This window comes from Chroicocephalus ridibundus, chromosome 13 (genome assembly GCF_963924245.1).
Source record: "Chroicocephalus ridibundus chromosome 13, bChrRid1.1, whole genome shotgun sequence".
NCBI lineage: Eukaryota > Metazoa > Chordata > Aves > Charadriiformes > Laridae > Chroicocephalus > Chroicocephalus ridibundus.
In genome coordinates this window covers 11,270,958-11,291,793 of record NC_086296.1, presented here as the reverse complement: position 1 = coordinate 11,291,793, position 20,836 = coordinate 11,270,958, and the positions used below count along the sequence as shown (strand labels likewise).

The 20,836-nt window shown below is 46.7% G+C and overlaps 1 protein-coding gene across 4 annotated transcripts in view; it reads left to right on the top strand.

Moving 5' to 3' along the window:
* The window catches only part of GGT1 (gamma-glutamyltransferase 1), a 35,247-nt gene extending 15,440 nt beyond the window's left edge, over positions 1-19,807 (top strand). The window contains exons 1-14 of one of the 4 annotated variants that reach the window (XM_063351224.1): positions 461-584; positions 7,048-7,215; positions 7,874-8,001; positions 8,239-8,328; positions 9,329-9,521; positions 10,686-10,843; positions 11,740-11,889; positions 12,398-12,534; positions 13,404-13,591; positions 14,405-14,532; positions 15,386-15,498; positions 16,585-16,698; positions 18,878-19,062; positions 19,151-19,807. In XM_063351224.1, coding sequence (XP_063207294.1) covers positions 7,052-7,215; positions 7,874-8,001; positions 8,239-8,328; positions 9,329-9,521; positions 10,686-10,843; positions 11,740-11,889; positions 12,398-12,534; positions 13,404-13,591; positions 14,405-14,532; positions 15,386-15,498; positions 16,585-16,698; positions 18,878-19,021 — 1,707 coding nt within the window. In that variant the 5' untranslated portion in view covers positions 461-584; positions 7,048-7,051 and the 3' untranslated portion in view covers positions 19,022-19,062; positions 19,151-19,807. Of the gene's footprint in view, positions 1-460; positions 585-7,047; positions 7,216-7,873; positions 8,002-8,238; positions 8,329-9,328; positions 9,522-10,685; positions 10,844-11,739; positions 11,890-12,397; positions 12,535-13,403; positions 13,592-14,404; positions 14,533-15,385; positions 15,499-16,584; positions 16,699-18,877; positions 19,063-19,150 lie in introns of those variants that run through there. The other 3 variants (XM_063351222.1, XM_063351221.1, XM_063351220.1) reach the window with 3 other exon arrangements.
* The last annotated feature ends 1,029 nt before the right edge of the window (positions 19,808-20,836 follow it).

Genomic DNA, 20,836 nt, shown 5'->3' with positions numbered 1-20,836 from the left:
GTTTACTCTACATTGGACAGAATACTACATCCCAGTAGGCTTCAGAAAACCTAATGCCTGTGGAGGAGTTGCAAATCTTGATTACAGTAGCTCTCTTTGTGAACAGCATACCTGAAAGCCAGCTGGAACAGGGACTTTTCTCTCAGTTCTGTTCAGTGTCAATTATCTCTGGCTTGGCATCACAGCAATGAGTAGCAACCACTGATCTGCACTGAGACCTCTCTCCTTAAAATTGATCTGTATGCACGTAAGCCCTCGATGCCAGGGCTTAACAAAGAGGGTGCTAAAGGCTTTTAACCTGCATCTGAGGGGAGGGAGGCGGTAAGTCACACAGGGTGCAGGCCAGCTGGACAGGAACTGACATCGAGGGCCTAGCTACAAGGAAGGCTTTTAACTGAGTTGAATGGAGTTACTGCCTTTCTCCAGGGACTGCTCTGTCCCCATGCTCCGGGCAGGACCAGTGCCTAGATCTCAATTTGGAAGCCTCTTTGGGCTTCTTCATGGCTTGGCTGAACTCTGCTTTGGTTCCCCTATCACTGATGGAGATGACTGCATAAGACTTCAACTTAAATATCTTGAGATGGGTAAGTACAAGAACTTCATAGTTTTAAGTTCCAGCTTAATACCAGAATGTATCTCCTATCTCATTGTGTGGCCTGGAATTGACTAGACTATTGACTATGCTCATTTTGAATTCCAGATACTTCAATATTTGAGTCACAGTTTTCTATGTAAGAAATCTACGTAAGACTTGAAATGGGAAATACTTCCTTAGATACAAGAGGTGGTTGTCAATAACTTGTTTATAGTCTCCAGAAGGCATCGTGTGGATAAGATAGAAATACTTATGGAAAAAATGCCTGCTAGTCACCACGAAGACCAGTACCTGATAGGAGATTCTGTCTGCCTGTGTGGTTGATAGCAGAGCCAGAGTCCTGTTGAGAGGCGTCCTGGTGACTGCTACTATAAGTCATAGTAAAAAGCCTGAGGGGAAAAAATATTTAGCATGTAAACTTGTAGATCGGAATCTCAAATGGCTTAAGTTCCTGTCTTATTGCAGTAACTGCAGGGCAAGGCTGCACGGAGAGGCTTATACGGGACCAGATCTTTGTGTGTTAGTACAGGACAGAAGGCACAAGAAAACAAACCCTTTTCTTTTGTGACTGCTCTCAAAAGGAGAGTGCTCAGGCAGTTTATGTGTTTCCTAACAAAGCCATAGAAGAGCAGGCATGAACATATCGCTAACAAAGTTACAGAGTTTTCTACCATTTGGGCTAACACAAACCAGTTAGTGGGTAGAAATATTGCATCTGAGCCATTCCAGTTCAGTCCAAGAATAAACGTATGTACAGCCTGTGCCAGCTCACCCACTGCTGCTTTGGGACTATTTGTGGTGAGATGCAAAGACCCCGTTGCAATTGGAGAGCCTATAACCTGGTAGGCAGGAAGCAGGTTTGATGTTTGTAACCTTTACACAATCCTAGTTGTGTAAGCTGTTTATCCCCTGGCCTTTGGGTAATTACAGCATATATTAGCCTGCCAGAACCTAAGAACTGTAGATTGAGTAATGAAGGAGTGATGATGGGGAATGGGCAACCTAAACTTTGGATTTGGCATGTGAGAAAGCATAACATGTCCTAGAGGGCATAACAATCGGGTTTAGTAGGAAAGGGGCAAAGACCCTACTTAGTTAGCCAGAGTCATGCTAAATCTTACAGAACTACTAGAAAACAGGTATATAAGCAGAGTACAAAACGGATAACTCAGAACAGCAAACAAATCTAGGAAACTTTTCTCCCTTTGGAAGTGGAAGGAATAGCTGAACTCACCAGAAATAGCCACGGAGAGTCCCAGTGTACTTTCTGTATTGGTTTTGTCCTTATTTTCTTTAGTGCAAGCCTTCTTGGAGCAGATAACCCCAGCTAATTAGCTGCTCAGAGGCTGATGACCCTGGATAGTCTTCCAGATGAAAGCAGAAGCTGCTGTCAGTTGTTCTTACTGACAAGTGAGGGAATGCATGGTTAGCACAGTTATACCTGAGGATTTAAACTGTCTTCTGGGAAACTGGGTGCGCGTGCAGTCTCCTAGTGCAAGGGCTTCCCACAGATGAAGGAATAATTTGCTTTTTTCATTCACGACCTCTCAGCGAGGTCCCAGTGAGGAGGAATGCAAGACGATAATGGTGTGGGGAACCAGCACCAGCTTGGTGGTTGACATGGACCACCTATCCATCTTTGTGATAATGGTTGGAGATAACTCCTCCTTCACCTCTGAATATGGCTTGGCCCCTTGTCAGGATGCTGGGAACAGCCCTTGAGAATAAGCAGCCTGTCCTGTCGAACAGTACCTACACCTGTAGCAAGACAGGATGTCAGTGATCGATTCTGCTCCTGAAGTATGGTGTTAGTGCAAGCAGCTGTCTTATAGTTTTATATAGACTTTAGAGATGGCTCCACCTGTGTGATCAGTTGTAGGCACCTTTGTTACGTTGTCACATAATGCTGGATCAGTGAACAGCCCCTGGGCCTCTGCTAGCAGCCTGGTTCTGCTCTTTTGATGCCTCTATTGGCTTATACTGCTGGGGGCCCTCTGGCAATCTTGCGTCTGTTGGCTTTACATCCATTCTCACTCAAAAGTCGTTGACAGTTCACTCGACACAGCAGAAGAGTGTGAAAACATTATTTCAACTGATTTTTATTATTTTTTTAAAATATGCAATGTTATTTCTATGGATTAGACTTTGAGTTTTATCAGAAGAGCATAGCCTATGTCCTGTGACAAGATTCAAGATGTCCAATCTATCCTTGCATAACGTGTGCTGCCTGGGGAAAGTAAGGATGGGTGTCTCAAAGCTAATGGCTGGGTATTGGCTACTGGGCTGGGGGTGGGAGTACGAGGAACTCTTAGGAGTGGGTGCCAAGGTATGCAGCTATTGCAAGATGGGTTTAAAGCAGAAGCCTGTTGGGTTAAAGTTCTAGGTGTTGTCAGTGCATGCTTCCTTCACTACTTCATTCAAGAACAAGGCAATGCCTGACCATACCTGGACTCCTTTGTCATCCTCTGGTATCCCACTGTTCTTGCTTCTCTGCTTTCTGGCTGGTACATCTCCTCTTCCTCCTCTTTCAGTTCTCTTGGCGCTTTCCCTGACTGTGGCAGGTTCCTCATCTCTACAGTGCGCCCCAGCCCTCTTGGCAGAGATGTCAGACCCTGTATCCCCTGCCTGACACTAGACAGCCTGTTGCACTGGGGTTCTTTTAATTCAAGAACAGTGTCATGGTTAAGTAAGGTTGTGAATGTTGTGCCACATCTGAATACAGCTCAATGGGGTCACTTGTACAAGCATAGCTCTGCTACTTACTGGCCCTCCCCCTCTCCTAATATAAATTAAGGTTAATGTATCAGGCTACATTTTAAATTCCATGGTTAAGACTGGTTGTTCGACCTTTATAATGGTGAGAAATAATCATATTGGTTTTATAGCCCCTGCTGCCAAGCTGCAATGAAGTGCTGTGTGACTGAAGTGCTAGCCAACTTCCAAACAGCTGGATTTGGCAGAGATGTGGAGGTTAAAGTCAACCCCAGCAGACAATAGATGGGCAGCCAGCTCAGGTGGTGGCTGCAGCTGCTGCTCCACTCCCAGCAATAAATCATAGTGGGGGCTTGACCTCAGAGCTGAGTGCAAAAGCTCAGCTGTTCCTGCCAAGGAACCCAGGACACAGGGCAAGTATGGAGACGTGGGTCAGAGAATGGATATCTGCGGGCTCCTGATCCATCTCCTGATGTCCATTCAGCTCTCTGCTGTGCCAGTTAGGAAGGCAGTAAGGACTGTGCAAGGGATGCTTCCCCCTATGGTCAGGCCTGAATAGGTTATGGGCCTTATGGGGGTTGAGCTGGCAGTTCAGGGGGAGAGGCTTATCCTCAGCTGAGTTCGTTCTCTGTACTGTTGAATAACAGAAAGCTTCAGATCTTTAGCTCGTACATCTGCTTCTTCCTTTGCAGGATCAATCTGACAGATTGCACAGATACACTTTTGTTAAGAGCATTCACTTTTTCTGGCCCCACTTGGGTCCCAGAGACCCAGCCCAGAGAGCAATAGGATACCACAATGCAGTGCAGGAGCAGTGCCCAGCAATCAGTGTCTCTTCTTCATGGCAATCTGTGTGCCTGTTCCTGCCCCCAACGGTGCATGTCTTATCCTATCACCGGGGTCTGACAGCAGGCCAGGAGCTGTGCCTGAGGCGTATGAAGTGGGCTGGATGGCTCTTTTCAAGGCCTGTACACTCACTGGGCAGCTGGGCATTCAGCATGGAGCCCTTGGGTCCATGGGTCCATCCAGCCCATGGGTCTAGGAGGTGCTCACATGTGTCATCTGAATCCAGAGAGGAGGTGAAAGATGAGAGCAGAGGTACCATCTGAGGTTTTCCCTTCTCCTCTCCTGCTCTCAGAACAACTTGCCTGACAAAGCAGAAAATCCTTACAGGAGCCCAGCAGTGAGGCAAGCAGTTGTGGAGAACTGCACAGCCCCTGCCAGGAGCCTACGGGTTAACATACCAGCTACGGGGCTTGAGTCACCCCAGGCTTGCAGGACAGCCCAGCATAGAGCAGCCTTCAGATGAAACAAAGTACCTTCTGCCTAGCTGGGGCGCAGATAAAAGATCCCATGGCATTTCTTGTGAAGCCTGGAGGAGACTGCCAGTGCTGAAGCTGAACTCTCTCTGCCAACAAACAAAACTGTCTTTAAACTCTGAAGCTGTGTGTGAGCTATTGTTGGGGACATAATGGCTTCTCTGTTTCCCTGCACAGTCATTGCTCTGCAAACACGCCACTAGTCTCTTTTAAAAGTAGTTGAGTGTAAATCAAGTTCTAGAACCTGGAAAGAGGTTCCATCCATTTACCTTTTACTGCCCTCAGTTGATGTTTGTTTACAGAACGGCATATACAGTAGATTTACACCCTGGTTTGAGCCACTTTACTTGGAGATGGACATCTTTAGTGCTCAGACTGAGACTCACAGATACAGGACTTGGAGAGCAAATGTATATCTCCTGATTTAAATAACAGGAGTGGGGGTGAGGTTGAGGGGGCAGTGCTTGCTAATCTCCTCCCTCTGGGAATAGTTTTGGTTTGGCTGCCTGGCCTGTTTCCTCTGGTTAGCTCAATGCTGGCACACTCACTGCTCCCTAATCCTGCTGCAAGGCACCGAGTGCTGCTCTGACTGCTGAAGTTTTCTCTAGTTTGGGCTGTTGAACATCCACAGAGGGTGGGGCTGGTGGATCCACTCTTCACCCACAGTGCCATGGATTGGCTTGTCTCTGAGGATGGCAGATGCTTTGGTAAGGTAAAGGGCATCTTGGCTACTGCGCAAGTACAGTAGTCACGGTGAAAACCCAAAGCTGCACTACACGGGGGAAGTTGGTCCCCTGAAGGCAATATGATGAATTTAGGTCTTTTTTGCTGGAACAATCCTGTAATGGGAAGGGAAATGGGTCAAAGAGTAGCGGTTCAAGCTGTAGTTCATGAACTGTCAGTCCCAACAAGCTGGCAGTGACTGTCCATCCCCTCAATAGCTCTCAACTCATTCTGATGTGTATCTGGAATATGCTTACCGGAGAGGTCCTTGGTGACCTATGCTTGCTCACAGATGAACTGTAACTCTGTGCACCCCAAGAGCAGCTGTGTGCAGGACTGGGAAACATGGAGACACGAGTGCTGGCCATTGTCCTCTAGAAGTGGCAGGCTCATTGGACAGATGCTCTGGCCAAGGGCCCTGGACAGGAGGCGGTGCTGTGCTCACACTGAGGTGTGCCAAACACCTTTGGCCAAGGATGTGCTTTGCTCTGGTCATTGACAACCTCCTGGACAGAGACTCCTCCACAGGCATGGTATTTAAAAGCAGATTATATTAAGTCAAATATCTTTTTTTTAACTTTTCCTCTGAAGATAATGTGAGTCATGACTAACACTAGCTATGTTCTGCTCCTTGGCTTTTTCTTCTCACCTATGAATCTGCTGCTGTTTTGGTGTATGAGGTTACCTACCTGCTATAAGACAGGTTCTTACCCAAGTAATAGTTGCTGGTTTGGGGCCTTTTCGTAGCTGGTACTATAATACTTCAGAGCTGTTCCAAAGGGCTTCCAGGAGTCCCAGGGCTGCTCACTGAAGTAGATCACTCTGCAAATAGGATGGCAGTAATGGATAAAGGGGAAGCTGATAAAAGCTTTGGAGTTCGAACAGTTGTTCTGCACAGAGGTGACAGGGGTATAGAGAAATGAGACTGGCAGTACCCATAGAAAAGGTCTTGATGTGAATCTGAGTGAGGACATATTTGGGAGACTGTCTCTGTGAGAGGTTCAGGGGAGGAGGAAGCTGTTCACTGTGCACAGTTCAACTCATGAAAACCTGCTAAAAAGCAAGAGCTGGAAAGATGGGAAGAAGTCATATATATAGAGCTTCACCATGTGGCTATGAAGCAGGGAGGAAGAGATCAACACAGGCGGCTGCTCACCTGGCAAAGCCAGCCTGCTTTGGGGGTGTGGGCAGGATGCAGTCCTTGACTCCATCATGTTACGAAGGAGGTAAACAGCCTGCCAGTGTTTGTTGGAGAGGGGAATCTGGTAAAAACTCTGATTGGTATTGCTGACTTGATTTGGGAACTAGAGCAAATCCAGTCTGACAGTGGGCCCCTGTCCTCCCAAGCAGAGCAGTAACTTAAATGCTTGCTGAGCACCTGAAATCCTCAGAGCATAAAGTCACAAAGAGCAATTGGTTGTTCTATCGCCACTGAAAGGTAATAGTAGCAGGACATCTTGAACATCGCCACTCCTCTTGATATTCTACTTCACTTCAAAACAGGACATCACCCTGATGTAACTGTCAAGGCCAGAACTGGGTTCATGCCTCCGCTGGCCACTCCTTCCCAAACCACCCTTCCACATGCAGAGCTGTCGGCCGCTGGGGGCTAGATGGGCTCTCGTGCCTGATCATCTGCTCCCTAGTTCCCATGTGCCCCAGAAGCAGTGAGGCTGACAATCCTGTCTCTTCCCACAGGAACATGAAGAAGCGCTGTGTGGTGGCCGGAGTCCTGACTGCAGTCCTGCTGGGGCTCATCTTGTTCCTGGGACTTTTCTTCGGGCTGCGCTCTGACTCAGGGGACACGCACACTTATAAGAGGGCAGCTGTGGCTACAGACGCGGGGCAGTGCTCAATAATTGGAAGGTACCCGCTAATTGTGCTCTGACTCTCATTATCTCTGACAGCTCTTGCGCAAGACAAAACTGTTGTTTCCCTGATGTTCAGGTGCAAGTCTGGCAGTTGCCCAGCACAGCTAATCTCCAACCTTCCTGTAGAAAGAGGAGGCCATAATAAGACCTGGGCTTTTACCATGCCTGACCAATGTTACTGCAGTTGCTCAAAGACAATGTAGCAGGCAAAGATTCCTTAGATGCATGAACAATGGGAACAAGAGATGCTTTTCAAGCTCCTTTTAAAAACCATTTACCAATGTGTCCTCCAGTTCGAGATGCAAGTGCTGCAGATTTCAGGCTCCTCAGAGAGTTGCTATTTCTCATGTGTAATGAATGTGTCTGGGACATCTGTCCCCTCCATGTACTTTGACACATCTCTGTGTTTTCAAGCTAGTTTGGATATGTCTGTAATGAGGGCTGGGCTGGTCTGCACCTAGACCATTAGGATCTGTTTTCTAAGGTGACAGAAGCTCAAAACTTCCTGTTCCTGAGGAACCTATAGTCTGCGTGTGGACAAAAGTGCATTAGAGAATCTGTTATAGCTGCACTGACGAGATGAATCCACTGCTCACAGGTAACTGAGACACTGTAACATGTCACCATATGATGCCTTCTCTTCTGCTACACAGGGACATCCTTCAGAAAGGTGGATCAGCAGTGGATGCTGCGATTGCAGCTCTGCTTTGTGTAGGACTCATGAATGCTCACAGTATGGGCATTGGAGGGGGCCTCTTCTTTACCATCTACAGCAGCACAGGTAAGGGACAGGGCCATACGCATCTGTAACAGTTTGAGAACTGTTTCTCTAAAGCAGGTGATCTATCCTACCTGAGTGAAGGTAAAAGACTGACTCTCACAGCCTCTGGGGGAACATGCTGTCCTCAAAATAATTGCCAAGAAACTGGCTCACATTCATCAGACTTCTTCAGCAGAGACCATGCCTGTTTGTTGAGTTTAGAGGTAAACATCATCTTCCTTGCTCTTATCATTAAAGGAAAAGTGGAAATCATTAATGCAAGAGAGGTGGCTCCAAAAAAAGCATCGGAGGACATGTTTGGGAACAACACACAGCTCTCTCTGAAAGGTACGGCAAAGGCTGTTTCACTGCTTTGAGGGGACCACGTAGCTCCAACATTAGCTGCTACTAACATGTCGAAGTTAAGAATACTTCTTATGGTTAGGTTCTTGCATATCTACAGGATTTCTCACCTAGAAATGTCCTCTGCTTTAGACAATCTGCAAACTCCGTCCTGACAAGGAAGTTAAAAATAATGTCCTTCAAACTAGTTGGTCACCTCAGCAGTTTCTGCTTTTCACTTCATGACAAAGCAGGTGAATCCAAAGCACTGAGTATGACCTGTTCCGTATCTGCCATCTTTCTTTGAATAAATCTTTGTGGGTCAATTTAGTTCTTGTCAGTTCAAGTGTCCTCCCTAAATACCTTTTGTGGTGGTTTGAACTAATGGTTCACGGGCTCCAGAGAAGAAGTAGTCATATCCTTTCAGGGAAGTATTTTCTAATCAAAAATAGAAAGAAAAAAAACTAACTAATTCTCTTCATGGTCACTCCTGTAACCAAGGAGGAACAGCAGCTTGGAGGAGGTTTGAGAAGTGGGAGATGCCAATAAAAACAGGATTGAAGCAAACTGCTGCATTGCTGTGTAATGTAGTAAACAATCTATTGCAATTGTAGTTAAAATGCTGCAACAAAATGTTTGGCTTAAGTATGTGCACAGTCTGTGTCCTCTTACCGTAGTGTGTTCTCTGAAGGACTGGAAACTGCAGGCAGTATGACAGCTTCTGTGTTCTGAGCAGGTTTTCTCTGGTCCAGAGCCTACTGAGGGGAAATGACACAAAAACTTGAGTTACCAGCAGGAGGATAGAGGTGTTTCGACAGTCCAGAATACGTGGGCGTAAATGTCAGACAGAATTCTGTTAGCATCGTACGTGTAAGCTGCGCTGGTCATATTACATGTAATCCCTGCCTAAAAACAGGGCTGACAGAGAAGTCTGCTGTACCTCCTACTCCATTAATTGCTTTCTTTTCTTGCTATGGAAGACTAATACATTCCTTATCTGCTCCAGGAGGACTGTCCATTGCTGTTCCAGGAGAAATCCGTGGGTATGAACTGGCTCACAAACGTCATGGCAAACTGGCATGGAAAGACCTGTTTCTGCCCAGCATTAAGTTGGCAAGAGAAGGATTCCCTATTGGGAAAGGCCTTGCAGCAGCCATCAAATCAAAAGAGGAATCAATTGAAAGCAATCCCTCACTGTGGTAGGTAGAGCAGTTGCTGTTCTGTGCAGAGGAATTTGGGGTAACTGCATCCTAGCTGAAAAGTCTCTGTGTAATGTAGTATCTGTGAGGAGTGTGCCTCCCCTCCAGGGACTGTACTCACTGTACCTGCTGATGTTATTCCAGCTATCTGAAGGTGCTAAATCATGTGGCCAATTTTAGGAACGTTCAGTCCCAACCTTTAAAGGGAGATAATTTCTGCTCTTTAAGTCCATTTGTCTGAGCAAAGGTGGAATTAGAGTACCTGCTGGGATAAATCTGTCAGATGGCAATGTATTTTCTGAATCCCCAGCTTTTCCTCATGCTGTAAGTGCACCAAACTAATCTTACCTGTGTTTGAGGCAATTGCAGAGTCTCCTTGAACATCTCATCTGCTGTCAGGCAGAGGGAATTTGGGTCATCTCTTACTCTGCAGTCAGCCTTCCTCAAACAGTGCCTCTGATCCACTTCTGGCAATGGCCATGAACATGAAGGGTTTTAAATGATCCTCTGCTTCTTCTTATAGTCAAACCCTTGGTGTCTATGTCCGGCGCTACTGGAGATCACACTTAATCCTCTCTTTTCCTTACAATCTCTGCCAGCTGCAGGTTGGTTTCCAATCCAGTTGGGATGTACAGCCTGGGCCTATCTCCTGTACTTCCATGTGGCAGGTCCACAGCAGCACATTCATGATCCATGATGAAGGAGCTAGACAGGAAACTGTCTACCTCAGTGCTCTGACAAACAGGGATCAAAACGCATTCTCCTGGACTCACTGGAAGCTTTCAGCCTAGTAGCTTCATAATCTGTGCTCTGAATGGAACTGCCTGAGTCCAAGGACTATGGCCCCTCCTGGGCATCTTGAGGCAGTTGTTGGCCACTTGGGCAGTTAGGGAGGGTGGCCTGCCTTGGTGAAAAAAATGAACACTCCCTCCTGCGGCCTTCACTGAGCAAATTCTGAGCAATGTGGAATCCCAGGTCAGAAACCACTGTTCACTTTTATGTCCCAGTGAAAGATATCAGGACCCCTAGGGCACGGCTCGGACAGTTTCTCTTCTCTCAAGAAGCCTCTAGCATGAACACGCAAATACTGTGACAGCTGGTATAGGTACACATAGTTTTGAACTTGTCTCAGATCTGATCTTCTCAATCTCCTTTCTCTGTTAGCGAAGTGTTCTGCAGAGGAGGGAAAATTCTGCATGAGGGCGATATCATCAAGATGCCTAAACTAGCCAACACATACGAGACTATAGCCAGTGAAGGAGCAGATGCCTTTTACACAGGAAGCCTGGCAAAACAGATCATCGATGACATCCGCAGTGTAGGTGAGAAACAGGACGTCTGTCCAAACAGCATAAGTGACCTGACTGCTGCAGCTCAGCATCTAGGGAGGAGCTGGTGACCTGCAGAAGCCTTGGAAGTGGGTCAAGCCTGCTGCCTGAAATGCCACCTCTGAGATCTGTGACAACAGGACACCCAAGAGAAGCCATTAGCACTTTAATGGATGCATTTGAAACTTAGTCAGAAATGGATAGTATATACTGTGCATTTCTGTACCATATAGTCTAACAAGTCTGTGCGTTTCTGGATATAGCTTAGTAGATACATTCTGTTTACAGAGCCTTGACTCCAACAAGTTTCTCCCTAAAACATTATACACATGGTCCTGTAAACTCGGAGCTCGTTTGATCTCTCGGTGCCACTAGGTGGTGGTAGTATCCTATCGTTACTAGCTAGCATTGGCTAGCTTCAGTCAACCTCGTGTAAGTCAATTTACTGGCTTTATTTGTGATGGTTAATTACTGTCTTCTCCCTTCTGATAAGAGAGGCAATAGAACATACAAATTATTCTTTTTGTGGGGTAGCACAAAGCATCTGCACTCAAAAGCTGCATCCTCCTCCTGTAAACAGGACTCTTAATGACGTTTTGTTACCTGACATTGCTGGTGTCCTTAAAAAAAAAAAAAAAAAAAAATCACCAGACTTTTGGCTGCAGTAAATTAGTCCAACTTCAAGCTTAGGCTATCTGAGCCTCAGCTGTATCTATGAAGGAATAAATTCATCTCCTGTGTACCCATCTTTGCTTTCCTTACCTTGCAACTTTTTGGATTTGTCTGTGTTCCTTCCTGCCCTTGCTGTGATGCATGGTGGTGGACTATTACCTCCTCTTCCCACCAGAGATCACATAAAGCTACATCTATAGCTTCCTTCTCTTTTCCAGGGGGTATTGTCACATTGGATGACCTGCGGGACTACAATGCGACAGTGATTGAAGACCCCATAGAGATCACACTTGGGGAGTTTACTCTCTACACGCCTAGTGCCCCCCTAAGTGGCCCCGTACTAGCCCTCATTTTCAACATACTGAAAGGTGAGAGTGCCACTGAGCAGTGCCTTACAGGCAGCAGGAGTTGGGAGAGCTCCAAAGACAATGCCTTTTTTGTTTTGGGAGCTGGGCCTCCCTTGATAGCCCTCCACCAGGTGAGAAGTCTGAGACCCGAGAAGGGATCAGAGATGTGGAAACATTCCTTTTCTGTTGTAAACTCAGGGATGTTGCCTTCCTACTTGAACTACAGGTGCGAGAGGAAAAATATGCTCCTGATTGGGGCACTTCCCTGATAAATGAATGGGTGAAAAGTAATTTGTATTTGAGGCTTCTTTGGAAAACATCTCTGCAAGTACAAATCCTGCTGGTGACTCCCACAGTGCTCAAACCTACCAGAGCTCCTGTGTTCTCCAGGTGGAAATTAGGACAGCCCAGTGACTGCACCTCTGTAGAGACCAGGCTTCAAGATTATACCATTTGACACGGGTTTATTAGCAGTCCGTTGACCGTGTACTTTCCTTTAAGTTCACAATCGTTTGTCTTCTGTTGCCAGGATATAATTTCTCTGCTGACAGCATCAAAACCATGGAGGAGAAAGGTCTGACTTACCACCGCATTGTGGAGGCCTTTCGCTTTGCCTACGCCAAGAGGACTTTACTGGGAGACCCAAAATTTGTCAACATTACAGAGGTACCTGGCAAAAGCCTTTTCTTTCTGCACCACCAAGGTTGACTGGAACATGGCTTAAAGTTTTTGGGTGACTAAACTTTGTCAGGGATGCTCTGTGCCACCTGCTATTGACAGGTACTGAAACATCTCTGAATCAAAAAGTGAAGTCCTATGTGACTCATGGCTGAGCTGGGAGGGATATAAACGGAGGAAACCTTCCTGCTGTAAGGAAAAGCAAAATCTTCAGTTCACCAGGAGCATTTGAGTATATTTAGGGCTAACCCTCCCTGTTTTCATAGTGTTGAAGCCTTATTCACTAGATGACATGCCCAGCACCCTTGTGGCTCTCTAACCACAGTCCTGCCTATAGTAAATGGACCAATGGATGGGAATGGGTGAGGCAGGAACCCTGCTTCTCCCCACTTCTCACTTTGTGCTTTCACTTCTGTGACTCTGCAAAAGCAGCAGGATCTGAGCCCAGCCCAGCTTGATGGACACGAATTTGCAACTTACCAAGCAATGATCAGAGCTTTCCTTGGCCCGGTCCTCTCAACCCGATCCCTTTCCTCTCATCTCTGAAGCAAGTGTAACACTGCTTGCCTACGCCTTACAGCCGTGTGAGGACAGCTTTCCATAGATCTACAATAATGGATGCTGATTAACTTTCTACACAAAGGGGTGCATTGTAACAGCTGCTTCTGTGACTGCTTCAAATGCTCTTTGGTAAAGTGTCCATCTTTCAAGAAGGAGGAGAGCCCCTGCTGGAATACTGTAGCCTCACTCCTGGGATTTGCCACTCTTCTGTGGTCTGAAGTATTGGATATCAGCCTTATAACTACATGTCTCTTAAACTTAATCTGCTGAGTAACTGCATTGGATTTCTCTGACAGGCGATCAGAAACATGACGTCCGAGTTCTTTGCGGATAGTCTCCGGAGGAAAATCACAGACAACACTTCGCATCCAGTTGACTACTATGAGCCAGTATATTACACTGGAGATAATGCCGGTACATCCCACCTCTCCATTGTGGCTGATGATGGCAGTGCTGTGTCCGCCACCAGCACCATCAACCAATAGTATGAGCTCAGACATTACTTCCATGTAGGCCTTTGCCATCTTCCTAGTGGTGGTTCTGTGGTTGGTATAAAACATAACTGAACGGTCATCTCTGGTGGGGTAGTGATAAGTAGCACTGTTGTTGGGCACTTCTGCTGAGCTTGCAGGTCAGCTCTTAACATTGAGGCCCGTGTGGTTGGGTCAGAGGACAAGATGTGTCCGCTCTCATGTTGAGTTCACCCACCAAGAAAATATTCACTGCATCTGGATCTTATCATAAGCAGTGGTATTGCTGCTGGCTCTGATTTCCCAGGCTTCTGGAAGGAATTTGAACTAATACAGCTGGCCTGGAAGTACAGCGTTTGGCTTCGAGTGCTGTCAGGAAGAGCTGTGTTCTGTGCATATGGCCTGAAGCTGGAGGGTGAAGGTCCTTTTGGCCATAGAAAATGTCTCCAGCTTGACACATCTAAGCAAAATCCCAGTCACTCCCAAAGGTGCCAGCCTTTGAGCTATGCTGCCTCTGAACGGAGTGCAGTACTGCCCATCTGGAAGGGGAGCTCGTTGTATTTAGCTACTGTGCTGTTTTTCCCCTCGGGGTCCTTGCAGGTGAGCTGTACAGCAGGGCTGTGGGCTGCCTGTCCTCTTTGTGTAGCTGTGCACTCATGGTATCAACTGCTTCCTTCCCCCAAGGCATGACAGAATGCCCTTTACAACAGGAGGGAGTGGAGAGTTACTCCAATCAAATGCCAGGTTTCACACTGCAGTAATTCACCTGAAGCTCCTCCTGGATTTGCTCTGGTTTTGACATGTCTGCGCCAACTTGTTTTCTCTAGCTTTGGCTCTGATGTACGATCCAACGTGAGTGGAATCATATTTAATGATGAGATGGATGACTTCAGCTCACCTTACATAATCAATGGATTTGGGATCCCTCCTTCTCCAGCAAATTTCATAGCACCAGGTAGCTGTAAAGTACCTTCCTGACTCATTCTTTTGGCTATATCTTGCATGCTAATGCTATGGTGTCTGCAAGGTAGGCTGCAGCATGTCTGCCATCAGGCACAGATCTGGGGCTTTCTGCAGAGGACAGGGATGAAAGCAAGGCATCCCTGCCAAAAGCACGTAACCAGCCACCCCTGGTGCACCCTGAAGGAGGAGAGGCCATCTAAAGAAAAACTCTTGTGTATGCCTCCTTCCAACAACCAGAAATCCTTTCCCAGGAAGCTCAGTATGTGTCAAATAAAATTACTTAGGGCTGCAAAAGATTTCTTTGAACTGATTTAAGAGGGAGGCAGGAGCTGACTGCAAAGCGTTGGATGGCACTGTCCAGCCTTCTCCCTCTGCTGCCTTGGGAGCTGTAGGGCAGCTCTGGATAGACCCAGTTCACATACATACCTAACCCAAGCAACCTGCCTGCTCCGCCACTGTTTCCTGCAGAGCCATCTCATTGCTGCTAAAGCAGGCCGGGACTCTGCTACTCTCCTGTACCCCACACTTTGGAGAGGGACGGGGAAGTGAAAGGACAGCAAGGGAAGTCCCATGGCATACCGGAGGGAGCTGCATCACAGACAACCCCAGCTGGGACAGGACTGTGGAGGAAGGCACCTTCAGCCTCTGTGTGAAAGACTAGGGTTAAGCTTTGCATTGCAGGAGCAAGAGGAGATGGGTGCAGGGGATTGTGGGATCCCCAAGGGTTGCACAAGACACGTGAGCTGAGTCAGAAAGGTGGATACTGAGGCTCTGGGTTTAGGAGCTGGCAGTTTGTAAGCTGCAGGTAGAAAGCTGAGTCTCTGTTGCATCTGTGTCCCCAACAGGTAAACAGCCGATGTCCTCTATGTGCCCCTCCATCTTGGTGGATAAAACGAAAAAGGTCAGGATGGTGGTTGGTGCTTCTGGAGGAACAAAAATAACTACAGCAACAGCGCTGGTATGCGATGATATGGGTAAACTGGGAAGAAGGGTGAGGCAAAAACAAGGTGTTGGTGAGGCAGTGTTTGGGGTAAGGGGCTTAAGTCTCCACCTGTGATATGACCATGGCTGTGGCTCCCTGCCCTGCCAGGGGCCTGAAGGGAGGTTCCTGCCTGGCCTTCTGAGGGCCAGACCTCCAACACCAATTCCTGCCAGAGCTACAAAGGGTCTCTTAAACTACTTTCTTTATTGACTCCGGGTCTTTTCCTTTGACAAGTTGTTCTTAGTACTTGCTGAAGATTTGTGACTTCAGTTTAGCTTTGACTTCTGTTTTTTGGATATCCATGAACTAGTCTCTTTATCCAATTTAGAGCCGTTTCCATCCAAAATCCTAAACTTTGGATGAAAGTCCCGCAGAGAAGCTAAATAAGAACTTAGGCCAGGCATGGCGTCAGGCCATCTGATGGGCAGGCTCTCTGTGGCAGCCACTCAAAGGCCCAGCTAGACCAAAAATGATTGCAGGAGAAATCTGTCTCCTGTGCCAGCACGCACAGCAGTTCAGAGCACCAGGCTGGATCCTGCTTTCTGGCTGAGGTAGAGGAGAAGTCTCCGTAAAAACCCCTACAAGCAGCTTTCTAAGCCCTTGATCTTGAGGCTATTTTCACTTGCCAGCAGCTCCAACCTGCAATTTAAGCACGTAGAGATGAGCCAGCTTGAAGGAAACCAGTTGCACGGTAGCGGGAAGCTGTAGCTGTATGTTTGCTGAGGTGACTGCTGTGTGTCTAACTGAGCTAGCACTAGCTTAATCACAGCAGCATAAACACACCAACAATAGTTTGAGAATCTGATCCTTTTACTGTATTAATTTTAGTAACTCATGGTCTCTGTGTGTGGGAATCCACCTAAACATATACAAGCTGACTTGCTGCAATGTACCTGTGTTTTGCTTAGCCAAGAGGGGAACCACTGAAAGCAGCAGAAACCAGAAACTGCACTTTTTATGTGCTCTGGTGAACATCCTTTAGACATCTCTGCCTATGTTGCTACAAGGGTCAAGCCTGCTTGAAGACATGTAACTAACGTTAAGGCTTTTTGCTTCTCACAGACGATCATCAATTCCATCTGGTTTGGTTATGATGTGAAGAAAGCAGTGGAAGAACCCAGAATTCATGATCAGCTGTTTCCCAATATCACAGAGCTTGAGCAGCAAATAGAGGAGGTTTGTCTAGCTACAGTCTGGGGTGCGTGTGAACTTCTTGTATGGTGCTGGGTTCCTAGTGTTGGGAAGGCACGCGCTTGTGGAAAATCATGAAGCTTTGCCAAGTGTTCCTCGGTGAGCAGTATTAAAGCTGGCACAGGTCAAGTACTGTGTCACAATAAGCTGTTCAAAGTGTATCTTTAGTTTGTCATATGGCTTTGAAGCCTAGTGCATTCAAGCATACCCTACATCTGAAACTGAAGGTATGTATCTTCTTGCAATGTTGTTTGGCTCAAAGTACATGCAAAATAGTACTTGCGAAAACCACATCAGGGCCCAAGCCATTCAGCAGTCTAAATCCAGTGACTCAGGAAACTCTTGTCTTATTGTGTAACCTCCCAATGAATCATAGATCATAGAACAGTTGTAGTTGGAAGGGACCTTAAAGGTCATAGTTCCACCCCCCTACCTGTCCAGCCTGGCCTTGAACACCTCCAGGGATGGGGCAGCCACAGCTTCTCTGGGCAACCTGGGCCAGGGGCTCACCATCCTCAGAGTAAAAAATTTCTCTCTAACATCTAATCTAAATCTCCCCTCTTTCAGCTTAAAACCATTACCCCTTGTCCTGTCGCTCCACTCCCTCATAAAGAGTCCCTCCCCATCTCTCCTATAGGCCCGCTTTAGGGACTGGAAGGCTGCTTCTCTTCTCTAGGCTGAACAAGCCCAACTCTCTCAGCCTGTCTTCATAGGAGAGGTGCTCCAGCCCTCTGATCATTTTCGTGGCCTCCTCTGGACTTGCTCCAACAGGTCTATGTCCTTCTTATGTTGGGATCTCCAGAGCTGGATGCAGTACTCCAGGTGGGGGTCTCACCAGAGCAGAGTATATGGGCAGAATCGCCTCCCTCACCCTGGTGGCCACACTGGTTTTGATGCAGCCCAGGATACGGTTGGCTTTCTGGGCTGCAAGCGCACATTGCCGGCTCATGTTGAGCTTCTCATCCACCAACGCCCCCAAGTCCTTCTCCTCAGGGCTGCTGTGAATCCATCCTTTGCCCAGCTTGTATTTGTGCTTGGGATTGCCCCAACCCAGGTGCAGGACCTTGCACTTGGCCTTGTTGAACTTCATGAGGTTGGCACGGGCCCACCTTTTGTGCTTGTCCAGGTCCCTCTGGATGGCATCCCTTCTCTCCAGCATGTTGACCACACCACACAGCTTGGTGTCATCAGCAAACTTGCTGAGGGTGCGCTAAATCCCACTGTCCATGTCACTGACAAAGATGTTGAGCAGCACCAGTCCCAGTACTGACCCCTGAGGAACACCATTCATCACTGGTCACCGCTTGGACATTGAGTCATTGACCACAACTCTTTGAGTGCAGCCATCCAAATTCCTTATCCACCGAGTGGTCCATTTGTCAAATCCATGTCTCCAATTTAGAGACAAGGATTTTGTGTGGCACAGTGTCAAATGCTTTGCACAAGTCCAGGTAGATGACGTCAGTTGCTCTTCCCTTATCCACCAATGCTGTAATGCCATCGTAGAATCCTGAAGCACTGGCACAGAGCTAGCAAAGGAGGATGCACAGAGGGATCTGAGGACAAACTTGAAAACATTTTCACAGTAAAGGTCTACAGTGCTGTCAGAGAGCTGATCAGCCTCAGTCTCCATACCACTCACCTGAGCTGGCAGCTTCATTCACCCTGAGGCCATCCCAGAGGCCCAAGACAGATGCAGTCTTTGTACGTATCTCATCCCATCTCTCTATATTAGGGAAAACACTCCTACATAAGGCAGTTTTCTTCATCAAATTATGCAGAAGATCCTCCTTTAACAAACTTCTTAAGATAACAGCTGAGGTATCTGCCTGCAGTGGGAAGGATGCCCTGCTCTCTACAAGTCCTGTGTTTTCTCCTGTTTCACAAACATGATTCTGGCTGTTGGTATATCAATATCGGAGACAGAAAGTTCTGTGACCAGGAATATATTGGTAGCCCAGGCTGAGCTACATCTTCTCAATTCCACCTCTTCAAAAGCAGGGCATCCCAAGAAAGCAAAGAGAAGAGGAGGAACAGCCTGTAGTTTTAGACCTACCTAATACAGGCACTGAACACTTGGGTAGCCGTGGAGGATGCAGGTCGCAGACCACGGTGCACGTATAGCTTCTCTCTCCTGTTGTCCTCATTCACTTTTGCATTCCAGGGTATAGAAGAACAACTAAAGAAGAGAAAACACGATACCACACGGGTGAGCGGCGGTGCGGTCGTGCAGGCCATTCTCAGAACAGATGAAGGATGGGCTGCAGCTTCTGATTCCCGGAAAGGTGGCTTCCCTGCAGGCTACTGATGTGGCTCAGCTCCTTTTTTCAGTGGTCTAGTGACACTGAGGTGTGTTTGGGGGGAAGATCCTTTAGATCTGCAACTCAGGGACTTCTCACAGGAAAGAGAACAAATTTACCTGTGGTTCTATTGACAGAGCTGGGACAGTTCTCTACAGCCATGACCGAAATGCCTCATGCTACAGCAGCCTGCTAAGACAGGCATGTCTACCAGGATGTGCAGTACTTACTTGAAGAGTCTGTTCTGCCTTGAAGAGTTTGTTCCCTGCCTCCTCTCCATCCCATGAAGACAGATTGGGTACCCAGAGTTCCTGAAGAAGGTCCAGCTCACTCAAGCTGCAGGAAGTGTTTCCCTTGCACAGCGTCAGCTACCGGCAATGTCCCTGTCACTGCTAGAGAAGAGATGTGTTGCCTGTTGAGTAGATGGGAGTTACAGGACTCTGGGGACTGGGTTTTCTGAGTTACAAACTAATAGATCTGTGCCATAGCAGGAAGCCCAGCTCTAGACTGGGATAAGCCTTCACAAACTCACCGCTCTTTCTTTTAACAAGAGATGTTTCTGCTTTTCACTTCAGTTGATTATTGGAGATGAGTGGGTAAATGGGGAAATGGCTTCAAACGTTTTTATATTTCTGTTGAGAAGGTCTAAAGGGAAGATGCTACCTGTAAAACTCTGAGCACAACTAAAATAAATAAATACGGAGTCACACATTTTTCTTGCCTGCACAGTTGCTACTGCAAAAAGGAATGGTGAGAGTCTGCATGAAAGAAGCTCTCCTGAGATTTTTCTCTTTTCTTCACTCCTTTGATGAAGCTATGAGTTAAAAAAAAAAGAAAAAAAAAAAAAAGACATTAAATATACAAAACAGGCTTGGCTTTGTCTAATTTGCTTTTTAATACATCATACTGCAGGCCTGAACTACCAGAATCTGAGGAAATGAAACCTCTAAAAAAGGGCACACTGCAGCTACTCTTGTTTGAAGGTAAGTTACCATTAATCAGACAATTCATGGTCTCTCAGAAAGCTATATCTGATATGTAACAGCGAAGAGTTCCGATGCTTCAGGGGGTATTGGTGTTCACCTGCCAACATGGACTAATACGTCACATCAGATAAACTTAGCCCAAGATCAAAACTGAATGTTTCCGGATGTTGTCAAGATCTAGGGATGTTTATGAAATCCCTGAAACACAAGTAACAGTAACTGAACTCATCTATTTGGCTTGTTGAAATGTCCTGTCAGTTTCTAAGAACCTTAAAATACAGAATGCATTGAGGAGAAAATGAAAGGCGGAAATTTTAGGCATCAGACACCCTCTCTTAGGTTTCTGGAATAGTTTCTGGAATTGAGGAGAGTCTAGTTGCAAGGAATAACATGATAGCTAGATCATGCTTAAATCAGAGAGTCAAAACTTTGACATATCTATTGCTTATATCACTTCCACTAAATGAGTTGCTTTAACAAAAGTTGCCTGGGATGTGCTCGGTGCTCCTTTGCCCTGAGCTGTTACTGATGATGATGTTAGGTGCAGATAAGGCAGTGATTTTAAATACCTGGAGTCATTGGTCTCCTTTAAGAATTTGATTAGTCTGGGGCCAAACCTGTATCCTTTTATTGCTGAACTGAGACTTTGACTTTTCTACTTGTAATTCCATGATAGATGCCACTCAGTGGCAGGTTGCTGTTTAAATCCATGTTGCAGCTGCTATTTGTTGGAAATTCCTGGCCCTTTGGATTTAGGACTAGCTGAGCTCTTTCTTGGCCAAGTGCGATCTGAGAAATAAACAAAATGATTGCACAGAAAAATAAGCTTATTGAAAC